General features: G+C 41.3%; 2 protein-coding genes across 2 annotated transcripts; one reads left to right on the top strand and one right to left on the bottom strand.

Annotated features, from left to right (window-relative positions):
- Positions 1-18850: 18850 nt before the first annotated feature.
- Positions 18851-20366, bottom strand: l(2)k09848 (lethal (2) k09848). Its single transcript, XM_065231605.1, has 4 exons — positions 20191-20366; positions 19887-20115; positions 19056-19826; positions 18851-18987 (listed from the first exon to the last, which is right to left on the bottom strand). Exons 1-4 carry the CDS (start codon positions 20276-20278, stop codon positions 18888-18890), a joined length of 1188 nt encoding a protein of 395 aa, XP_065087677.1. The 5' UTR covers positions 20279-20366; the 3' UTR covers positions 18851-18887.
- Positions 20367-20545: 179 nt separating this feature from the next.
- LOC135709247 (CXXC-type zinc finger protein 1-like) lies at positions 20546-22399 on the top strand. The gene is made up of 4 exons (XM_065231532.1): positions 20546-20657; positions 20723-20844; positions 20899-21954; positions 22017-22399. The coding sequence occupies exons 1-4, from the start codon at positions 20625-20627 to the stop codon at positions 22237-22239; spliced, it is 1434 nt and encodes a 477-aa protein (XP_065087604.1). The 5' UTR covers positions 20546-20624; the 3' UTR covers positions 22240-22399.
- The last annotated feature ends 26 nt before the right edge of the window (positions 22400-22425 follow it).

Here is a 22425-nt window from a genome sequence, read left to right as displayed (position 1 = left end):
CATAATTTGATAATATTTAGTTGATCGAAACTGCTAAAGGCGAAAGCGCATCATTGCATTGCTAATACATTATTTACAGTTGTGGGTAGAACAAGCAGATCTGTGCCAACATGGATTTTGCGATGTCCTAAAAATTTTTAAGATATGCTTAACTCAATGGCTGTTTTGGTACGTCTTTGGAGTTTCAATGAACGAACCAAAAAAATAACACTTGGAGCCGTAAAGCGAATGATAAATAGGATCCACTCCAATGCTTCTGGAGACATTATGGATTTACGAAGCTCGTGACGCAGTTAGCATGTGGAGCAGTCAGTATCGGCATATAGTTCAAACGGAACTGCGTCTTTCTGCGAAGATACAGTAGTAGATGCTTGACGGCTTTCCTGACCTTAGGATTTTCCTAAAAACGAACACGTCTGGAAAATTTTACTCTGAACGAGTACAAAAAACATCGATCCCTAACAAAGACATCAATTTCAAGTACCAAAACTGACGAACAGATGGTGGTTGCAGATAAAGTCGGTTCCATTTAGAATTTGGTCGCACAAAATGGGTTATTTATCCTAGAGGAAATACGTACAGAAAACAGTTACCAGTGACAGACCCTCGTGTGCAAGGTAGTCCTGTGCTGCGCGGCGTGTGAGGTGAGGTGACAGTAGTGATGGTGAAGAGACAATTGTCTCCTCGGGTGAGGTGAGTCCCCGTTCAAATCAAATGGAGAGTCACCTCACGCGACGAGATAATTGTCACTTCAGAAGTGACAGCGAGTCACCTCGTCTCATACGCCGCGCAGAATAGGCGTAATACTCCGTACAGACTATGTCTTATATCATGTAATATAAGCTGTCCTGCAATGAGCACTCATACTTAGGATTTCCAGTGAAAACTAGATTTATGAGTGCTCATTGCAAGACAGTCTATATTACATGATATAAGCCATAGTCTGTACGGGGTATAAGGATCATTCCCCCAATCTGCGTGGCTATAGCCGTAGAAATTCGTGTCTCCGGTCCCATTGTACGTTAGTTTTTCGTGTTTCGTACCTCTCAAGTACAGCAGAATCCTTTTGGGCGCAAACCAATGTGCTACAGTGCCCCTTATTACCGATAGCACTTCACGGTGAAGTGACAACTTATCACTCACGGTGAAGTGATTCCCATTTGATATACACGACAATCACTTCACTTCGTTTTCACCGTGAAGTGACACTCGTAATAAGGCCCAGTAGTTTTTATCCGGTTTTGTACCCTGAGCAACGAATTGTATTGAATATTTTTCATATTCTCTTTTTCCTCTGCATTCACAGGTAGCGTTGCCAGGTCCTTTTAAAAAAAATCTGGACCAGTTAAAATATAAAAGCTGTAAAAATCTGGAATGCTCCAAAAAAGTTTGAAGTTTCATGACATGACATGACATGATTCTAAATTCTGGAATTTATATTTTTCTTGGAACTCTTCACAGGATATCTTCGTCCTTTTTTCAAAGCTCCATTTGAATCATCCTAGAATTCCATCACACTTCAAAATAATCTTGATTATATCCAAAAAAATTTAGTAACATTCTAAGAGTTCTCTCTAGTAATCTCTTATTAATCACTCTCCGATTCAACAATTCCCCCAAACTTAGGGTTACCATATCAAAAACTTGAAAAGGAGGACATTTCATTTGAGGATTGGAGACTAAGGAGGACAATGATTCCTTTTATTAACATTAAATGAGGACAATGAGTTTTTATCAAACGTTTTAATAATATGCGAGCTATCACAAAATTCATGATTTGCAAAGCTAGAAAAATTATTGAAAAAGGGGGACATGTCCTCCTTTAGGATACCATATGGTAACCCTACAAACTGGAAATAATTTTTCTCTATGACTAGTCTTTCTCTATGAAATTCCCTTATAATATTCTTAATAATTTCCTTGATACACTCTTCAGAATGAACGTCACTTTTCAGACTTATCCGATAATTACCTTTGAACTGCTTTGTAGGTAAGGTCAGAATTGTTTTGAAATCCTCTTCAGTTTTTTCTAAGTACTCAAGTACTTTGTCAAAATGGGCTTGGAAATCTCCCAGAAATTGCCAGATGTTCTTTTCGCATAATTCCGTTTAAATTTCTTAAAATTTTATAAAAATGAATCTCTTTAGAAACATTGGACAGAATTCCATTGAAATTATTCTCACTACCCCGGTAATATGATCGGTTTTAATCTGACCACTTTTTAATTTGAACCCCGCTTATCTGCACGGCGTGCAAACTAAGGCTGTGAACCATTTGCTGAGTTACATTTAACTCGTGGTTAAAAGTGACATTTCGAAAGTTATTTTCTATGTTCGAAAATCCCCGTGCTGTCGATCGACCGGTTTTCGAGCCACGGTTGTCAAAACTGAACTTCTTCTACTCGGATAGCAGGTTTAATCGATAACTTTCCATATGTCAAATTTTAACCAAAACTTAAAAAAATCCACCAAATGGTTCAGAGCCTAAACATTGCCTAAACGTCATTTTACACATGACGCGGAGTAAAGCGAAATGAAACATTGCAAAACGGAACGCAGAATCAAAACAAAACAGCAAATAAGGCAACCAGAAACACGCTGATAGGGTTACTAGAAGTTCAAATTAAAAATGAACCCCGTTAATATGAATGAGGTGTCGTTTAGATTAGCGAGGGTCCACGGTATTCGTATCAGCACACTCCTTAAGTTTTATCTTAGGAATATTCTATATGATTTATCTTCCGAATTCTAGCTATTTCCTTTCTTCACAAAATCTCCATGCAGATCTCCAGAGCTTTTAAAAGACAATTGACACCGTTTTCAACCAGAGGTTGCACAGACTGCATACTTAACGCTAGACAACTGACAACACACCACACTAGTAGGGACCAGGGCTCTACATTTTCGAAGCTCTAAAATGAACTCGAGTTTTGTTTCTCTCATACAAACGTGTACAACGCTTCATTTCTATAACGCCTAGCTAGACTATCGGCAAGACATAATAATGAAAAAGAAGCACGCTTAGAAGGAAACGCTGGCTGTGGATCTTCTCGTCGTTGCTTTGCTCATCGCTTTCAATGTAAGTAATGTCGATTTTTTAGTTAAACGAAACCTCATTATGACTTTCAATCCTCTTTCACGAACATTCTATCACCGTTCTTTCAATTTGTTTAAAATGCGTTATGTCCCGTTTTCGTTATTTTTTTTTTAGATAAATATGTGGATGGAAGATAAATTAAACATATTACGTGTAATCTTCAACTGTTTTCACGTGAGAAATGCTTTAAATGTGTTATTTCATTTTCCGTCATATACGTCATGAAACCTCTGTTGATGTGTTTCATGAAAGAGAAAACTATCAAAGTCGAGCGCTCTTTCGCTCATCCGTTTCACGGAAGCTTGAAAGGAAGACCAATGAAGCGACGGGAGAAAGAGAGACAAGCGATTGAACATTTGTTTGTGCACGCCCACTGAGGTTCTAGAATGCTGCGAAGCTGTTCGACTTTAACAGAAAAAGAAAGCCAGCAGTCTCTTCGTCGCATCGATTTGGTCGATTGAAGCTGATATTGTGACGCCCAGGTAGGGACATTTTCAGGTTGCGAAAAGTTACACCGGCTGGAGCGGGAATCACAATACGCCTGAACGACAGGTGACGCCGCACGACCACGAAGCCCACAGAGTTGGATGGAACTCTACTCGGATTTAACTTGAAATTTTCCTTTGGTTTCACAAGGAATTTGCCTTACACTTCACTGTAAACTATTTTCAGAATTACCTTAAAATTTTTAATTAAAAAAATATTTAAAGAAATCTGGAAATATACGTGATTTTTCTGTGTATCTGGCAAGACGACTGAAAATCTGTAAAATCCAGCTAAATCTAGAATACTGGCAACGCTGTTCACAGGGCACATTTCCCTGGTCAGACGCTGATTCACATCTAGCGCAGTCAATGCAGCATTACAGTCGGTCACATGGAATTTTGCTAGCGGTTCATCTAGGGTAGAGAACTACTTGGGCCTAATCGCCCATTTTGGGCCTATCGAGCAGAAAACTTCAAATAAATCGATGATTTCAGAGTTAACAAGTCAATTATGCGTTTGGTACGATACTTTAGTTAATAAGCTATCGAACGAAGTCAATGAGAACGCGTAATATGAATGTTTGCACCCATTATGCCCAAAAACAAAAGAAGCGCTCCGACCGAATCATGTTTTATCTTCATCCGATAGGCCGAAGTGAATTCAGTGGCGTTTCAATGTGTCTGGCCGAGTTCAGAATCCGTAGGCCGAGTTTGGCGTCAAGAAGCAGTGTTATACTTTTGACAATATCTCAACGATTGGTTTCTCTTTTTCAAATCTTCCGGTGCGTACGGAAAGGTTAATAAATTTCAAAGCCATCAGTAATAATTACATTCCGTTTGGTGCTAAACTGCGCTAGATTAAGAATGACTAAATGCGGGTTGTGCTTAATAGGCTGGAAATGGGGTAGTTAACCCTATGTGCCACAACGCCATTTGATCTGGTAACTCGTAGTCCAAGCACCTGCTTGACTGGTACCAGCTGCTTCATTTTGAAGTCCGCACAAAACTGCTGTTTGATCCGGGTCAACAACTGTTGATCGTTTGAAATAATCAGGAAATCGTCAATGTAAATTTCAACGATGATGAGCTTCCCTCGACAACTTGGTGATGGACACAAGTGTCGTATTTCGATCGCTTGAATCCCATGAATTTATGTATCCAACTTCCGATTCCATACTCTGCTAGCCTGGTTCAGGCCATACAGTGCTTTCTGCAATTTGCACACCTTCTGGCTGCTCCATAAAGATCTTTTCCTCATCGAGATCGCCCGGCAAGAATGCAGTCCCGCATCCATCTGGTGCACGACAAGGTTCAGTCTCACCGCCAATACCAGAAGATAACGCACAGTTGCGTAACGTACGACAGTCGAATAGGTGTATCGATAGTCCAGACGTTTCACCTCCGAATAGCCCTTGATAACAAGCCGGGCCATGTACCGTTCAATGGATCCATCCCCGTTTGCCTTGCACACTGCTCATTCTCCATAGCTACGATCATAGCAGTCGAGCCGCTTCAACACTTCTTGAACGGTTTCTGGCTGATTTTCACTCTGTGAAGAATATGACTGCGGCGGTTGCTATCTCTTACGGATGCTGCTTTAAACTTGCCTCTGTGCTCAGAAATTTGCTGCAGTTCAATATCTTCTTCTTTTGAATGTGACGGGAGCGCAAAACTTGTTGCAGACCGGTTTTCAAAACCGCTCGTAGACGTCTTATCAGAATGAATTTGGAATTGTTACTGGAATATACACTCCGAGGAATACGGGATGGCTCACCGGAAGATCCGGAACATCCGTAAAAGTGGTCAATTCATGCAACTGATCGTAGAGCTCCGTGATTTTTTCGAAACCTCTCGTAGACGTCTTATCAGAATGAATTTGGAGTTGTAACCAGAATACAGACTCTGAGGACTACATGATGGTCCTCCGAAAGATTCGGAACATCCGTAAAAGTGGTCAATTCATGAAACAGATTCTAGAGCTCCGCTGTTTTTTGAAAGCACTCATAGACGTCTTATTACAATGAATTACACTGTTCACTGGAAGATCCGGAACATCTGTTAAGGTTGTCAATTCATGAAACCAATCCTTAAACTCCGTGGTTTTGTCGAAACCACTTATAGGCGTCTTATCAGAATGAATTCAGAGTTTTGAATGGAATATGGACTCTGGGGACTATGCTATGGTCTTCCGGAAGATCCGGAACATCCGTAAAAGTGGTCAATCCACGAAACAGATTCTAGAGCTCCGCGCTTAATTCGAACCCACTCATAGACTGGTCCATAATTGAAATTGATCCTAGAGCTCCACGGTTTTTTCGAAACCACTCATAGACGTCTTACCAATATGAATTAGGAGTTGTGACCAGAAAATGGATGCTGGGGGTCACGGGATGGTTTACTAAAAGATCCGGAACATCCGAAAAGTGATCGATTCATGAAACCGATTCTAGAACTCCGTGGTGTATTTGAAACCAGTCATAAACATCGTATCAGAATGAAATCGGAGTTGTGTTTGGAATATGGACTCTGGAGACTACGGGATGGTCCTTTGGAAGATCCTGAACATCCGTAAAAGTGGTCAATGCTTGAAAATGTCCTAGAGCTCTGCGGTTTTTTTTTCGAAACCCTTAATTCAGAGTTGTGACCAGTAAATGGACGTTAAGTATACCATAGTACAATCTGTTAAATATGTTTACTATTTCAATTGCTAAAAAAAATATCAAATTCTCCAAAAAGTGCACAATCCAATGATCTCTTCAATATTTAGATGGTTATAAGTAGTATGGGTTCCCTTCAGCTTTCTAGGAGTGATTTCGAAAAACCTGCTGAGCTCTAGGACCAGATTCATGAATTGACCACTTTTACGGATGTTCCGGATCTTCCGGTGGACCATCCCGTGGTCTCCAGTGTCCATATTCCACTCACAATTTCAAATTCATTCTGATAACATGTCTAATACTGATTTCGAAAAATCCACTGAGCTCTAGGATCAGATTCATGAATTGACCACTTTTACGGATGTTCCGGATCTTCCGGTGGACCATCCCGCGGTCTCCAGTGTCCATATTCCAGTCACAACTCCGAATTCATTCTGATAAGATGTATAGGAGTGATTTAGAAAAAACCGCGGAGCTCTAGGATCAGATTTATGAATTGACCACTTTTACGGATGTTCCGGATCTTCCGGTGGAAGATCCCGTGGTCTCCAGTATCCATATTCCAGTCACAATTTCTAATTCATTCTGATAAGTTGTCTAGGAGTGGTTTCGAAAAAACCGCGGAGCTCTAGGATCAGATTCATGAATTGACCACTTTTAAGGATGTTCCGGATCTTCCGGTGGACCATCCCGTGGTCTTCTGGGTTCATATTCAGGTCACAACTCCGAATTCATTCTGATAAGACGTCTATGAGCGGTTTCGAAAAAACCGCGGAGCTCTAGGATTAGTTTCATGAATTGACCACTTTTACGGATGTTCTGGGTCTTCCGGAGGATCAGGCTCTTGACGTTCCGGATGCTAAATGTTCCCAAAAGGTGGCAAATATTATGTTTAATAACTTTTCAGAAGACACCAGGAAGTTATCTCTTCAAATCACCCTACAATAAGAGTTTGTCCCCAATTAGCTCTAATCCCATATGCTACGTGTATTCGTTAATGCCGGTTCCTATAGTGCGGTCCCTATTAACCGTACTATAGGAATCTTGACTGTATCTTGAATTGACGGGTCTAGGTGATCCGTATCTTCCTGTAAGTAGCGAACAAGTTCAACGCACAGCGTCTGACCACCCGCTACAACGATTAAGGTTTAATCACACCAACGTGGAAGAAGTATCGAGGAAAATTGCTGAAATCCAGACCAACGCAACGGGATCGGATGAAATTCCGATTCGCTTCGTGAAAATGCTGTGTCCACATATTCTGCCGCTGCTTGTGCATCTGTACAACTCTATCATTGACGCTAGGATCTACCCTTCAATCTGGAAAAAAAGCACTAGTAACACCGATTCCGAAAATTGCTAACCCGGGTCAACCGAAAGGCTTCAGACCAATAAGTGTCCTTCCGGCAGTGTCTAAAGCGTTAGAGAAGATTCTACTCGGTCAGATCACGGAGCACCTAGACAACCCATATATGTCACTGCTGGCACAACAACAATCTGGATATAGAAAAGGTTATAGCACCACAACCGCCCTTACTAAAGTGACACATGACATATATAGCAACCTAGACCAAAACCACTGCACCGTTATGGTCCTAGTTGATTTTTCATTAGCTTTCAACAGCGTAGACCATCAACGGCTGAGACATAAATTGCTGGTGGAATTTAATTTCTCAGATGAAGCAGGGGAATTCATTACAGTTTTTCTTAGCAATCGTAGTCAAGCTGTACAAATTGGAAACCAGACATCTGCTGAGCGCCTGGTACCCGATGGCACCCCGCAAGGATCCTGCCTCAGTGCACTATTATTCAGCTTATATATAAACAGCCTCCCGTCACAGTTGAAGCGTGAATACCAACTGTACGCCGATGATCTTCAAATCTACATTTCCGGGCATACAGATGATATCAGAAGACTGATTGCAACTATCAATCAGGATCTGGCAGCAATCGAGCATTGGGCTAAGGCTAACGTTCTCTACCCTAATCCGAAAAAGTCTCAAGCCATAGTTTTCTCGAAAGATGGCACGATTAGTGCGCCTTGCCAAATTGTGTTCTGCGGAGAACCGATTGTTCTCTCAGATACTGTCGTCAACCTTGGACTCCGAATGGACAAAAAATTGATCTGGTATACGCAGATCAACGATGTAACACAAACACGCAAGAAGCTGGTGCAGTCAGTTATCATACCGTTCTTTACGTACTGCGATGTGGTCTACTGTAATGGACTCTCTGTAGCCTTCAAAGAACAATTAAACCGATGCTTCAAGGCCTCGGTACGCTTCGTGTACAACATTAGACATCGAGAAAGCACTGCTGCTGTACGTAATGCCATTCTAGGGCATGACCTCTCAAAGAACTACCACAATCGAATATGTTGCTTCATAAGACAGGGGTATCTTGAGGCACTTCCGGATTATCTGCAACAACACCTGCAACGCGGATTGCACGACCGATCTCGATGCTTCATCGTTCCTAGACACACCACATCGGCTCGAAGGAGTTTGCTAGTGTCAGGGACGCTCACCTGGAACGATTTGCTACTTGCAGCCAAACAACAACCAACTTTAGTCCTATTTAAGCGAAGTAGAGGTTAACATAGGTATAGCATTGGCGTTCAAACATAGGTTATAGCACTACATTAACTTCAATTTCAATTACATTTGTCACGATTTGTAGCTTTTTTTTTTGTTTTCCGTAAAGTGAGTTTCTTTCAAAAAATGTATTCTTCCTTGACCTGGTAGAAAGTGTCAACTACAGGCTAACGTATCACTAAATAAATATAAATACAAATACAAATTAGATGCGGAGGGAGCGTAAACGGTTTATGCACCTCTGCCTACACACCACATCGTCTGTTTACAGATCTTCAACTGAATTCGGTTCCATCTCTGCGTTTGGTACATCATTTTCTTCCGGTTGAACTTCTGCACCTCATTCTAGGTCTTCATGGGTTTCGTGATCCCTGTTGTCCTCGTTTAATACTATGATGTCTCAACTGACGAAAACATCTTCTTTCGCAGCATTGAAAACTCTGAACCCCTTGGAGCTATCCGCGTAGTCAACCAGAATGCACGGAATGAACTTCGAGTTCCATTTCTTCCTTTTGGCCTTGGGTACATACGCCATTACTTTGAATCCAAACACTCGAAGATGAGTGATAGGTTTGGTTTCTTGTCATAGCGATTAACCAAGTACACCGCTGTGGATGCCGCCTCCGTCCAAAAACGCTTATCGAGCCCCGCATCGGACAATAGAGAACGTTCCTTTTTCTTAATCGTACGATTCATTCTTTTCGACGATCCGTTCTTTTCTGGGTTGTATGGCACCGTCTTTTCGTGCCGTGTTCCACTCCTCTTCAGAAAACACTGCGAAACATGTTGTCCCGTTGTCCCTAATAGCAGAGGAATCGATTTTATTATATGCTCAATAGCTCAACGCTTACTATGCTAACAAGAAGTCTATCATCATTCACGGAAATCTACTCATCCGGAGGTAATGGCCAGTCAAGGCTTTGCCAGCACGACTTTATTCTGTTGTCTGTGTTAGGTAAAATTGCTTCGAAGGTCATCGCTGGCTCCGCGCCCACCTGTAAGTAATTATGAAACTGTAACTTTGTTGAAGCAAAGTAGTTAAATATATATTGCAATGATGTGCTTTTACCTAGATAGGGTCTAGTATAAGAGAGTCAGGATCTGGCTGGTTTTGAACCAAACGAACTGTCAAAGCCAGAGCCAATCGAACAGCGCTCATCTTGATGTCATTGGCAGTGTTGCTAGAAAGGCAGTTTGTCTTTAAACCCATTCTCTATTATACTAGAAGCTCTCTACTTTTACCTAGTCGTATATATTTTTTTCAAAAATTCAAGTGCTAACTTACAGCAGAAATCTTAGCTAACCCTCAAAGCGTTCAATTTAGTTTAAGTAGAATGCGCTCGCAGCTATTAGAGGTTAGGAAAACGTCGAACAACACGTGTAGAAAGAAGGATAACTTCACTTCTCAAACCAACAAATCAGCTCGAGACAACACCCCCACCCAAACGATCATCAACCTCGAAAAGGCAACCATAATCGGCGATTAAGAACAAACACAGAAAAAAAGGCATTTATATATTATTAATAATGGTATCCTTTTTGCTAGGTATATATAAAGAAACTAAAAAAAAACTAATAACTAATACACTGTAAACGATTATTAATACTTCCTACTCAAAGTAACCACTATAAGAAACGCATACACACAAACAAAGGTAAGGAGCGAATAAAAACGGAAAAAGAAGTAACCCAACTCGGACTCAGTTATTACGAAACATTAAGGAAGCAAACAATGATAAGTAATCACTTTTGTAATTTATTGAATATAGCCATGTAAGTGAATAGGAACAAATTTTTGATACTGTGTGATGAAACTTTTCGGTCCTACCAACTAACTCGATTCGATTTTTTCTATTCGAATAAGTTATTGCCACTATATTTTGACTCCTTGTATAAATTTTACTTACAGTAAGCGGACTACGTCTTTTCGGTCAAGATCTGATGATAAGAAAACCAAAAAAAAAAACGATAAATTGAAAAACGGAACGTGATTGAAAGAAATTATTCGATGATAACAAAAGAAAATGAATTAAAGAAAGAGGAAAACTAAAGACTATTGCAATTAAGGAACAAAATTAAACTTTAAACACATCTCTGGTACTCATTCAATATAAGCATACGAAGAGAAGAACAAGTGGAATTTAAAAAAAAAACAAAATAACCCAGTGTTTTTCCACCTATAGCCAAGTTACTGAAAAGAAAATGAAAATCATTACTAAAAGCAAAAAACAGAAAACAATGTTGAGTAAGACTAATGAAAAATTATAAATAACGAGTTAAACAAAAAGAATACAATGTTTGGATAAACAAGTGAACACGAGAATCAAATGTTGAAAGTTTTTTCGGTACCAAAATTTAACGATTAGGAGAAAACAGAGCTTATTATTTACACGCATGCATACATTTCTCATCGATCAGTGCCACCCGTATTTTTTTTTTTTCAATCTTCAACAAGCGCTTCAAAATATTGAAAGCTGGAAAGCACCAACGCCAATTCTAGTCAAAATTGCACCCCACTTTGTCAACCAGCGTGTTTTGTGCCCTCTACTAAAGTGCCATATACTTCATTTACTAGCACACTTCCACCCAGATTGAATAACTTTCGTTCGAGCCTTTCCCCCGCACACAACACCCGAAATGACCGGAAACAAATCAAGCAATCAGATACAACGTATTGAGTAAAAAATCATTCATTCTAGTATCACATACACTAACACACACACACACCACACAAAATACAGACAACCATTCGAATGGAATGAAAAGTAATCAAAACACTTTGCAATTGTGTACAAAGTCGTCAACCGTGTAGCTATTTCGTTCCCGATATGAACCTTTATATATATCTCAGTATCACTTACCGCAACAGAGAGAGAGACCAGAATGTTTTTTCCATTTTGGGGGCGGGGGGGTGGTGATCCACTGCCCCATCGAACCAAGGTGGTTATTTCCGCGGCAAACTTGTTTAATCTTTCATCTATTCAGTGCTTTCGTTCTACTAAATACACCTTTTTGCTTATTAATTGGTATTCTCAATTCAGGACTAGAACCACCTTATTGATGGGAAGCGGGATTATCCTCCTTTCTAAGCCAAAAAAAAATAATTGACATAAATTTAAGTTACTAAACAATGTTCGAATTCTAGCGAACTAATCATTCGTTCCACCAACTCTCTATGGAACAGAAGAACTTAACAAACAAAAACCATCACACGACTATTATATGATATGTGAAGCTATGAAAAAGCCGAAGAAAAAGGAGAAAAAATGAAACGATATTTAAGAAAACCACAAAATAATAATCCATCAATTGAATGTAGTTGTATTTGCTCGCTTTTACTAATGGAAAACAAAATATACAACCAAAAAAAAAACATCAGAACAAATTTATCTCTGGACAGCAAACAGCAACTAAAACTAAATAATAGCAACAACCATTACCAAGTATGAATATTATCTTCAGCCACAACAACAATTCCAGCAAGAAATCCAAGCAAACAAAAAAAAAACGGCGTGTGAAAAAGCATACACAAGCAAAACTGAATCATTATAATATAAACTCAAAAACTATCAATAAAAAAAATAGTAAAATTCAGACAGCTGCAAGTTCTTTGGAAAGAAATTCATTGGCCCGTAACTTCATCTGAATGATGCGTTAACCAGTAACGCAGGTAGATCACCTTTTCGTGGTGCGTTGCTGGTATAAGATCTACCATATCGAACTGGGGCCCTCAGCTCTTCTAGTTGACGGTTAGAGCACAGACAAACAGACATAACTCTCGCAGGTTGTTCATCGAACAAGCATTTAACGGTCAATTTAAAAGTATCGTAGTTGGTAGTACTGCCACTTGTGGCGCGCATAGTCAATTGCCTTGCGTTTGACGTTTACACACTACCGCCATCTGTTCAGCGTACTACCCACCACAGTGTATTCAACAGATGGCGGTAATGTTTTAGCGACGATGTTCTACAGTGATAAATATTCAATGTGTTATGTCTGTTTGTCTGTGGTTAGAGGATTAGTCTCGATTTTGAGATTGGAAACAAGAAAAGGCTCGGGTCCGAGCTCGGGTCAGGGTTCTGCTGCATGGTCAAATATCAGTATAATTCGGAACATCACAATTGAATGAAGCTTCTTGTGAGAAGAACAAGTATGTATGATTTAGGGTGTGGAAACCTTATCACCCATATTCTTGGTTTCGTTCGAACCGTATTTTCCATACAAAAACACTTTTTTTGCATATATGTGCAATTTCAAAAAACCAACATCGACCGCATTACGAAAAGAGGTCAGATTTTGACCACATATTACCATAGAGGTAACTCTAAGACCACTGGGTCCCGAAGAAAATCATTATTATTTTTGGCTCACTCAGTACCAGAACATCGGTCCCAAGCAGTCCCAAGCTATTTCACTTACCCCTGCATGTTCTGCATGAATCCACACACCCCTGATGTTATCTGTCAAACTTTCATAGCGAATCAAAACAAACATAGTGTAGTAATAGAATTTCAACTAGAATAGGGTACGTTAATCGTTTGCTTGGGACCAATAGGCTACTAAAGTGGTGAGCCAATTTAAAATCGTTAGTTTCGTATTGATTGTTGATATTACTCTGTCAATAGCAGATGGATTTTAAACCAGTGCGCAAAACAGTCAGGTTCATTGAGTCATTTTGATATGAATATGAACTGCCATCTGCCTCATCATTCACTGCCTCGTGAGAGTCTGAATGATTCAGAGCTGGGAGGGAGAAGCAAATACTACACACAAAATCTAATAAATCAATCACAATATTGCGCAAGAAAATTATTGGCAAATAAAAATTATCAAGTAATTTGTTCCCATAATGAGGGGTTTCGGTTTTTCGTGTCTCTGTTGTTTACGTGTTACCGTCGGATGACTTAATGCTTGTGGAAAGTTGGAGTTGAAAAATCACTTGTAGAGACTCGTAGCACAAACGAAGTGACAGACGGAGCGGCTCGAAATTTGATTTGACGCACTTACATTTACAATTTTCGAGTGTACCTCAAGGCAACACCATAGAGGTAACTCTAAGACCACTGGGTCCCGAAGAAAATCATTAATATTTTTGGCTCACTCAGTACCAGAACAACGGTCCCAAGCAGTCCCAAGCTATTTCACTCACCCCTGCATGTTCTGCATGAATCCACACACCCCTGATGTTATCTGTCAAACTTTCATAGCGAATCAAAACAAACATAGTGTAGTAATAGAATTTCAACTAGAATAGGGTACGTTAATCGTTTGCTTGGGACCAATAGGCTACTAAAGTGGTGAGCCAATTTAAATTCCTCGACTGTCTTCACTACCTTAGGTCGTTTAAGAAGGTGCTGCTTCATAATCGCCCAGTACTTCTCGATGGGGCGGAGCTCCGGAGTGTTGGGAGGGTTGAACATTTTCGGCACGAAATTGACCTTATTGTCCGCATACCATTTCAGCACGTCCTTGGAGTAGTGGCATGAGGCCAAATCCGGCCAGAAGATTGTTGGGACGTTGTGGGCCTTCAGGAGAGGAAGCAGCCGCTTCTGGAGGCACTCTTTTATGTACACCTGTCCGTTCATCGTGTCCTGGGTCACGAAAGGTGCACTCCGCTTCCCGCACGTGCAGATGGCTTGCCAAACCAGGAATTTCTTCGCAAATTTGGACATCTTCTGAGTGCGGACATGCTCCGGAACGCTGAACTTATCCTTGGCCGTGAAAAACAGGTTGCCGGGGATCTGTTTGAAGTCGGCCTTCACATATGTTTCGTCGTCCATGATGCAGCATTCAACTTTCGTCAGCATGTTGAGGTACAACTTCCTGGCACGGGTTTTGGCGGACTTGTTCTGCTTCTCGTCGCGATTAGGGGCCTTTTGTACCTTGAACGTTCGAAGCCCAGCCTTAGTTTTGGCCTTCTGGACAAAACTTCGGCTTAGGTGCAGCTTCTTAGCCACATCCCTAACGGAGGCGTTCGGATTTCGGTTGAAGGCCCCAACTACGCGGTTGTGATTTTTGGTGTTGTACGGAATACTTTTTCCTTCACTTCTGGGCTTCCGATCGGTGGTCAACCGTTCCTCGAACCGCTTAATCACTCGCGACACCGTGGAATTCGCGATTCCCAACGTTTTTTATCACGCACGAGCTGTTCTTTCGACTCCATTTCCGCGAGTTTTGATCACAGGACTTTAAAACTTGCAGGATGTAAATAATGCACTATGAACTAAATCCACCCAAATTTTCATTAAATTCTACCCAACGGTTAAAAAGTTAGAGCAATTTCATAGTGTGGCAATTTCATCGTGGACACCCTTTATATACTGTCCGAATATAGGATCAAATCCCATTTTTAAATTTATTTACCAGTCAAATTGCTTTTTGACGTAATCACCTTCAGATCAAAATAGTTTTCGATGTTACTTAAGTCACCCAATTTCTATGGAGATGCGTCTTGACTTAAGTAACAACGCTGAGAAACCCGTGAAAAGTGTACGTTCGTCATTTTGCTTTCTCATTATTAAAGTGAATAAATCGAACTGTTTGTTGCTAAGAAGATTTCGGTGGTCCTAAAAAGATGAATGGGCTGCACGTAAGGAGACGTAATTGATAATTTTCCCGAATATCCTGGTAAATACACTTTGACTTAAGTAACAATAGGGGCCACCAAACGACGTATAATAACTTTTGACTCAAAAACCAGTATTTTTTAGCATGAAAGCTAGCGATTTGCATTTGTATGATTAAAACCCTGCTAAATATGTTAAACATTGCTATCACTATGAGATTATATGTGTTTACTTGGAAATAGGAATAACTTTTCGGTCATCAAAACAAAACTTTATTTTTCTCGGATTGGTGCGAATGTTGCTTACGACATAATGAAAATTTGCTCTTGAGATGGTCCCGAAAAAACGTGCTCAACTTTTTGGCTCAACTCTGGTACTATCTTCGGTCCCAAGCTAATCGATTTACCCCTCGAAACGTAGGAAAATCCACTAACCCCTCATTTTATCTGTCAAACTTTCATAGCGAATCAAAACAAACATTGTGTAGTACTAGAATGGGGTACGTTAATCGTTTGTTTTAATTCGCTATGAAAGTTTGACTGTTTGTTGCTAAGAAGATTTCGGTGGTCCTAAAAAGATGAATGGGCTGCACGTAAGGAGACGTAATTGATAATTTTCCCGAATATCCTGGTAAATACACTTTGACTTAAGTAACAATAGGGGCCACCAAACGACGTATAATAACTTTTGACTCAAAAACCAGTATTTTTTAGCATGAAAGCTAGCGATTTGCATTTGTATGATTAAAACCCTGCTAAATATGTTAAACATTGCTATCACTATGAGATTATATGTGTTTACTTGGAAATAGGAATAACTTTTCGGTCATCAAAACAAAACTTTATTTTTCTCGGATTGGTGCGAATGTTGCTTACGACATAATGAAAATTTGCTCTTGAGATGGTCCCGAAAAAACGTGCTCAACTTTTTGGCTCAACTCTGGTACTATCTTCGGTCCCAAGCTAATCGATTTACCCCTCGAAACGTAGGAAAATCCACTAACCCCTCATTTTATCTGTCAAACTTTCATAGCGAATCAAAACAAACATTGTGTAGTACTAGAATGGGGTACGTTAATCGTTTGTTTTAATTCGCTATGAAAGTTTGACAGATAAAATGAGGGGTTAGTGGATTTTCTTATGTTTCGAGGGGTGAATCAATAAGCTTGGCACCGAAGATAGTACCAGAGCTGAGCCAAAAAGTTGAGCTCGTGTCTTCGGGACCTTCTGGTCTTAGAGTTACCTCTATGGTATTACCACAAACGAAGTGACAGACGGAGCGGCTCGAAAACTTTGGTGACTAACCTTCTATTGCAATTTTTCAGTGTACCACATGGCAACACCACTACTACTGAATTGTACCAACAATCAATACGAAACTAACGATTTTAAATTGGCTCACCACTTTAGTAGCCTATTGGTCCCAAGCAAACGATTAACGTACCCTATTCTAGTTGAAATTCTATTACTACACTATGTTTGTTTTGATTCGCTATGAAAGTTTGACAGATAACATCAAGGGTGTGTGGATTCATGCAGAACATGCAGGGGTGAGTGAAATAGCTTGGGACTGCTTGGGACCGTTGTTCTGGTACTGAGTGAGCCAAAAATAATAATGATTTTCTTCGGGACCCAGTGGTCTTAGAGTTACCTCTATGATTGTACCACATGGCAACACTACTATTGGATTGAACTAGCATTTTCACCAAATGTACTAGAATATTTTGGTTCTATCTCTTTCACTCTACTCAAAACTGAAATGCATAAAAAAATGACAAAATGATACGCACTCTTTGCACACTGTCAAAGAATCATTGTACACAAAATCAACTTTGTTCAAATCAAGACAAAAAAACTAACCCATCTGGTGGATGATGGCACAAGCTTCCAAGAAAATTCTATTACAGTGAACCACATTATTTTAATGGATTTCTTCGCCAGTAAGTCGTCTGTCACTTCGTTTGTGGTATTACTGTTGGTATTACTGTTGGTTCGACGCTGCTCCAAACCAGGGATGTGTGTGCAGAATAAACTTGATCGGGACGGCTACGCTAACAACTGTTTATTCTCTCCTCTTTCTCTCTACAAATTCTGATTCTACTGCTGCTGATGTTTGCTGGTGTTTGGTCGGAAAAGAACTCTTGTTTTGCACTTCTTCTTCTTCTTTCCTTTATTTAACGTCGGTCTCCGTTCCGCAATCTAGTGTGCCAATCACCGACGGACATCGATTGCCATCCATAGACGGCAATCGAATATGCACAGGAAGGCAGCTTCCACACCTGCGTAGGATATCGCACCCATTCAACACACATGGGCCGGGACCAACGGCTTTACTTCCCCCTTCCGAAGGAAGACGTGACCAGAGATTTTTATGCCTCAGAAACATCCCACCGACCTCGGCTGGGATTGAACCCAGACCCATTGGGGTGTTAGAAAGCAGTCACGCTTACCACTACACCACCGGCGCCGGCTCTTGTTTTGCACGGTGATGCATGCCTCTTTTAAAGTGGCGAGCATTGATGTGGTCGTCGCTGATTGGTGGATGTTGTAGCCTATTGATGGTCTCGTTTTTCGCTGCTTGTTGGTGGTGTTCGTATCAGTTGACTTTCGGCGGAGACGGAACACATATTATATTTTCGCACCGTTATCATCTCCAAGAACATCGAGGAAAAATTTCCACAGTATTGTTCTTAACTAGCTTCCAACCCATCGATCCTTTTCAGGAGCACAAATCACTGATAAAAGAGTTAACTAAAGAGTAAGAACTTGAATCCCAGACACATTTTCCAGGATTGGCTTGTACTACATGGACATAAACAGAGCACCTAAAAAAAAAGATCTCTCAAATTGCTTCCGAATTTCAACCTATCGAAATTTTTCACTGATAACGAGTTAAGAAATCAATTTAATATTTACTATACTATTAACACAGACAAACAGACATAACACATTGGATATTTCTCACTGTAAAACATCGTCGCTAAAACATTACCGCCATCTGTTGAGTACACTGTGGTGGGCACTACATTGAACAGATGGCGGTAGTGTGTAAACGTCAAATGCAAGGGAATTGACTATGCGCGCCACATGTGGCAGTACTACCAACTACAATACTTTTAAATTGTCCGTTAAATGCTTGTTCGATGAACAACTTGCGAGTGTTATGTCTGTTTGTCTGTGCTTTTACTGTGACATCAAAACTACCTTCCGTAATCCTACGTCAAATCTACGGTCGCGTCTTGAATACAACCTAATTTTTTTTTTCGGGGATATGGCGTTCGGGAAAACCCTGATGGTATAATGGAAATTCAAGAAAATTAACCATCCCACCCCAAAGGCACTTCACAGTTCTTTAGAGTGTTTGTAGCGATGATTTTTGGCATAGTTAATCATTATACACCTACGAGACATTGTGAGCTTATGCTTTCTTTTTGTTCTACTAACAACAAATTTCTGCGAACGTCGTCTTGCCATTTAATCCGAACAACATTTATTTGGCCTTTTTACCTTTCTTCTTAATCACCTTCCTTTTCGCAACTTCCTCTAGAACGCTTCCGTCGAGTTTTCGCTTGTTAGATGCGACTTTTTCGCTGAAATGATAACAACCATTAACACCCAGTGTTCCCGCTTCGGGTAGCCAAATTATAAAGCGATTTACCTAACAGTTTGCATTTTCGCAAACATATCTTCGTACTCTGAATCCACGTCTTCATCCTGGGGATTTTCCACTAGCACCAAGTCATCATCCTCATCCTCCTCCTGGGCAGCTACCTGGTCCTTATAATCGGTGCACAGAATCTGCGTTGGCTTCGACTTGACGTAGCATTGGTAGACCATGGCCGTTTTCTGAGTGTTGTGAATGCGAACGTATCTATCCAGACAAGATGTGAAAAGATACCCTCCATTCGGATCGACTCCGATGCTCGTGACGGTACCGGTGAAACCCTTGTATACGTGAATGTGATTCTTCATCTTGCGGGAATCGAAGGCACGGGCTCCAACGGTGGTCGTGCCAGCGTAAAGATAGCCATCGTGATTGGTCAAGCAAGTGAACGACAGCTGATCATCCGGTGGGGCGTATCCTTGCACTGGTCGGCGCTGTTCGCCACGCAGGTCATACACGCGCACGTACCCATGCCGTGAGCAGGATGCGATGGTATTTCTGTCCACAAATACCACATCATTCTCCCAAATTGGCTGTTCCAGTTCCAGTTCCTTTTTGACGTTTTTCGCCGTGAAGGTTACTTTTTGCGTTTCCAGGTCCCACACTTTGATAATTTGCTTGAGTGCCTTGCCGCCCGTTACCATCAGGTTTGAATCTTCCGGACAAATTCGTAGCTTGCACAGATTTTCACCGACCGAGAATTCCACCGATTCCGGATCCTTAACGATCTGGACTGTTCCATCGGCGGTTCCGGCAATGATACATCTTTAGACATAATAGAAACATCACAATCGTCGTAGGTAACCAGAAAAGAAATAATCTTACCCATTGGATCGTCCTAATCCGACGACTTCCCCACCCGCTTCAAAGCTGGAAGTGGTTTCCTCACTGTTGCAATCGAACACCTTGACAAAGTGATTGGCCCTGCCAAGCAAAATTTCCGTCTGCTCCTTGTTGCCAAACGCCAGGCAAGTTACTTTGGAAGTTTTGTCCAAAACGGTAACCTGTTGTAGATTGTTCTGCCGGTACGGCGCGTCCTGGAAGGGTTCCAGCTCTGCAATGAAAATCAAAACAACGCATTATTTGAGCGCACGTGTTCGGTTTAACAGGAAAATGAATCGAGGCTTACTTTTGAACGATCCGGTGTGCGTTCCGATGAATACCGTGTGCTTCCCGACGTAGGAGGAGCACTTGGCGTTGGAGGTTGAAAATTTCATGATTTTGAACTTGTTTTAACAGCGGAAATGCACTAAAATTAAAATTTAATTTTGAAATTCAGATCCCGCGACGCGAAACCGACAACATGCCGTTTATTCGTATCTTCGTAAACATCAGTGAGGAAGATGAGAGAAAAATGTCAAAACATTCCCGGAGAAGAGAAAGGGTACAGATCAACTGTGGCCGCGGAGAGCGATGCGATGCGTGCGCGAAGTGATCCCACGCAAGAAATGTCACTGCGTTTTGTCATCGTCGTTCTCGCATTTTGCGAGGTGCTTCTAGTTTGTAAACAATCCTAAGGACGGAAAATTTCATCAGTTTTTCCCGATTTTCATTCGGTTCGCTATGTCGGAGCCTAAAAAAAAGAGCAAAAAATCGGTAAGCATATGTTGCCGGTCGATATTCCGGTGGAATTACTAACATTGGTCTGATCATTTCCACAGAAAGAGGAAATAGCCAAAGAGTTCGATCTGCCCGAGCGCAAGAGTAAGATAGCAACCATTCTCAAGCAGGATGGCCAAGCGTATTGCATTTGCAGGTCGTCGGATTCCTCTCGGTTTATGATGTAAGATTCGTTGATTGTTGCATTGCATGTTCCGCTAATGTTTCAATTTTTCAGCGGTTGCGATGCCTGCGAAGAATGGTACCATGGGGATTGTATCAACGTATCGGAAAAGGAAGCCAAACACATCAAGCAATACTACTGCCAGCGTTGTAAAGAGGAAGATCCTTCACTGCAAACCGTGTTCCGATTGGTACCGGCACAAGTTGCTCCGCCCAATCCGGAAGAGAAGAAAAAGAAACAGAAGGAGAAAGGCGCGAGTAAATCCGATAAGCGATGCGGTCAGTGTGAAGGTTGCAAAACTCCCAGCTGCGGTCATTGCGATGCTTGTCTGGGGTATCAGGATGGGGGACGGAAACAACGCTGTGAGATGCGGATGTGTACCAATACGGTCAGCAGGAAGAAGGATCGGGAACTGAAGACCGCGTCAAGGACGAAAAAGAGGAAGCGATCACTCAGTCCGGAAGTGCTCGTCAATCCTGCACTTGAAGGCGATCGCCAGTGTTACGGTCCGGGATGTTTTATGACAGCGCGATCGCAATCCAAGTTCTGTTCAGACACATGTGGAATGAAACTAGCGACCACCAGAATCTATCAGGTGCTTCCACAGCGGATCCAAGAATGGTCACTGAGCCCGGCAATATGTGAGGAGCAAAACAAGAAAGCTTTGGAAGCAATCCGTACCAAACAGACGATCGTGAGAGCTACCCTGGCCGAGTTGGATAAACGACATGCAGAGTTGGATCTGTTGGTGGATCGCGCCAAAAGATGTACACTCGATCCGGATGCCTTGGACAGCAACGACGTGGAGGATGAAATGTCCATGTATTGCATTACTTGTGGGCATGAGATCCATTCCAAAACTGCGATAAGGCACATGGAAAAATGTTTCAACAAATACGAAAGTCAGGCCAGCTTCGGCAGTATCTTCAAAACTAGAATCGAGGGGAATTCGATGTTTTGCGATTTCTTCAACCCCGCCAGTCAAACATACTGCAAACGGTTAAGGGTCCTCTGTCCGGAACACTGTAAAGATCCGAAGATCAACGACACGGATGTGTGCGGGTGTCCTCTTGTGAGGAACGTTTTTCAGCTGACGGGAGAGTTCTGCCGGTGGGTAAACTAACGGATCAACAATTCCTGATCTTAGATTCTAACTTTGTTCCGATTCGCAGGGCTCCGAAGAAATCGTGCTTCAAGCACTACGTGTGGGAAAAGATACGCCGGGCGGAAATTGACTTGGAACGCGTACGTCAATGGCTCAAAATGGACGAACTAGTCGAACAGGAGCGTCAGGTTCGCCAGGCCATGGCATCCCGTGCCGGTGTGCTGGGATTGATGCTTCATTCGACCTACAACCACGAGATTATGGAAAAACTCTGCAGCGGAAAGCTTTAATGAAATGTCTTAACAGAAAACTTTCTTTCATTTTCATCTCATCTTAAAAATTCTGTTTTCAATATTTTTCCAAATATACACCCCTATTCCCGTTTTCGATCGAAACATTCATTCCATATTTAAAAAAAAAAAGCATTTGTTTGGAAAATGAATCGATTTAAAGCGGCAATAGGTATGATAGGCTTT

The sequence above is a fragment of the Ochlerotatus camptorhynchus genome, unplaced genomic scaffold (genome assembly GCF_037179485.1).
Source record: "Ochlerotatus camptorhynchus isolate MF236.1 unplaced genomic scaffold, CSIRO-AGI_Acam_v1.1 ptg000357l, whole genome shotgun sequence".
Taxonomy (NCBI): Eukaryota; Metazoa; Arthropoda; class Insecta; order Diptera; family Culicidae; genus Ochlerotatus; species Ochlerotatus camptorhynchus.
This window is presented reverse-complemented; position numbering and strand designations above follow the sequence as displayed.

Coding starts and splice junctions, on each gene's coding strand:
- LOC135709247 (XM_065231532.1), top strand. CDS start 20,625: ATGTCGGAGCCTAAAAAAAAGAGCAAAAAATCG. Junction 20,658..20,722: donor AAAAAAAGAGCAAAAAATCG/GTAAGCATATGT, acceptor TCATTTCCACAG/AAAGAGGAAATAGCCAAAGA. Junction 20,845..20,898: donor GATTCCTCTCGGTTTATGAT/GTAAGATTCGTT, acceptor TCAATTTTTCAG/CGGTTGCGATGCCTGCGAAG.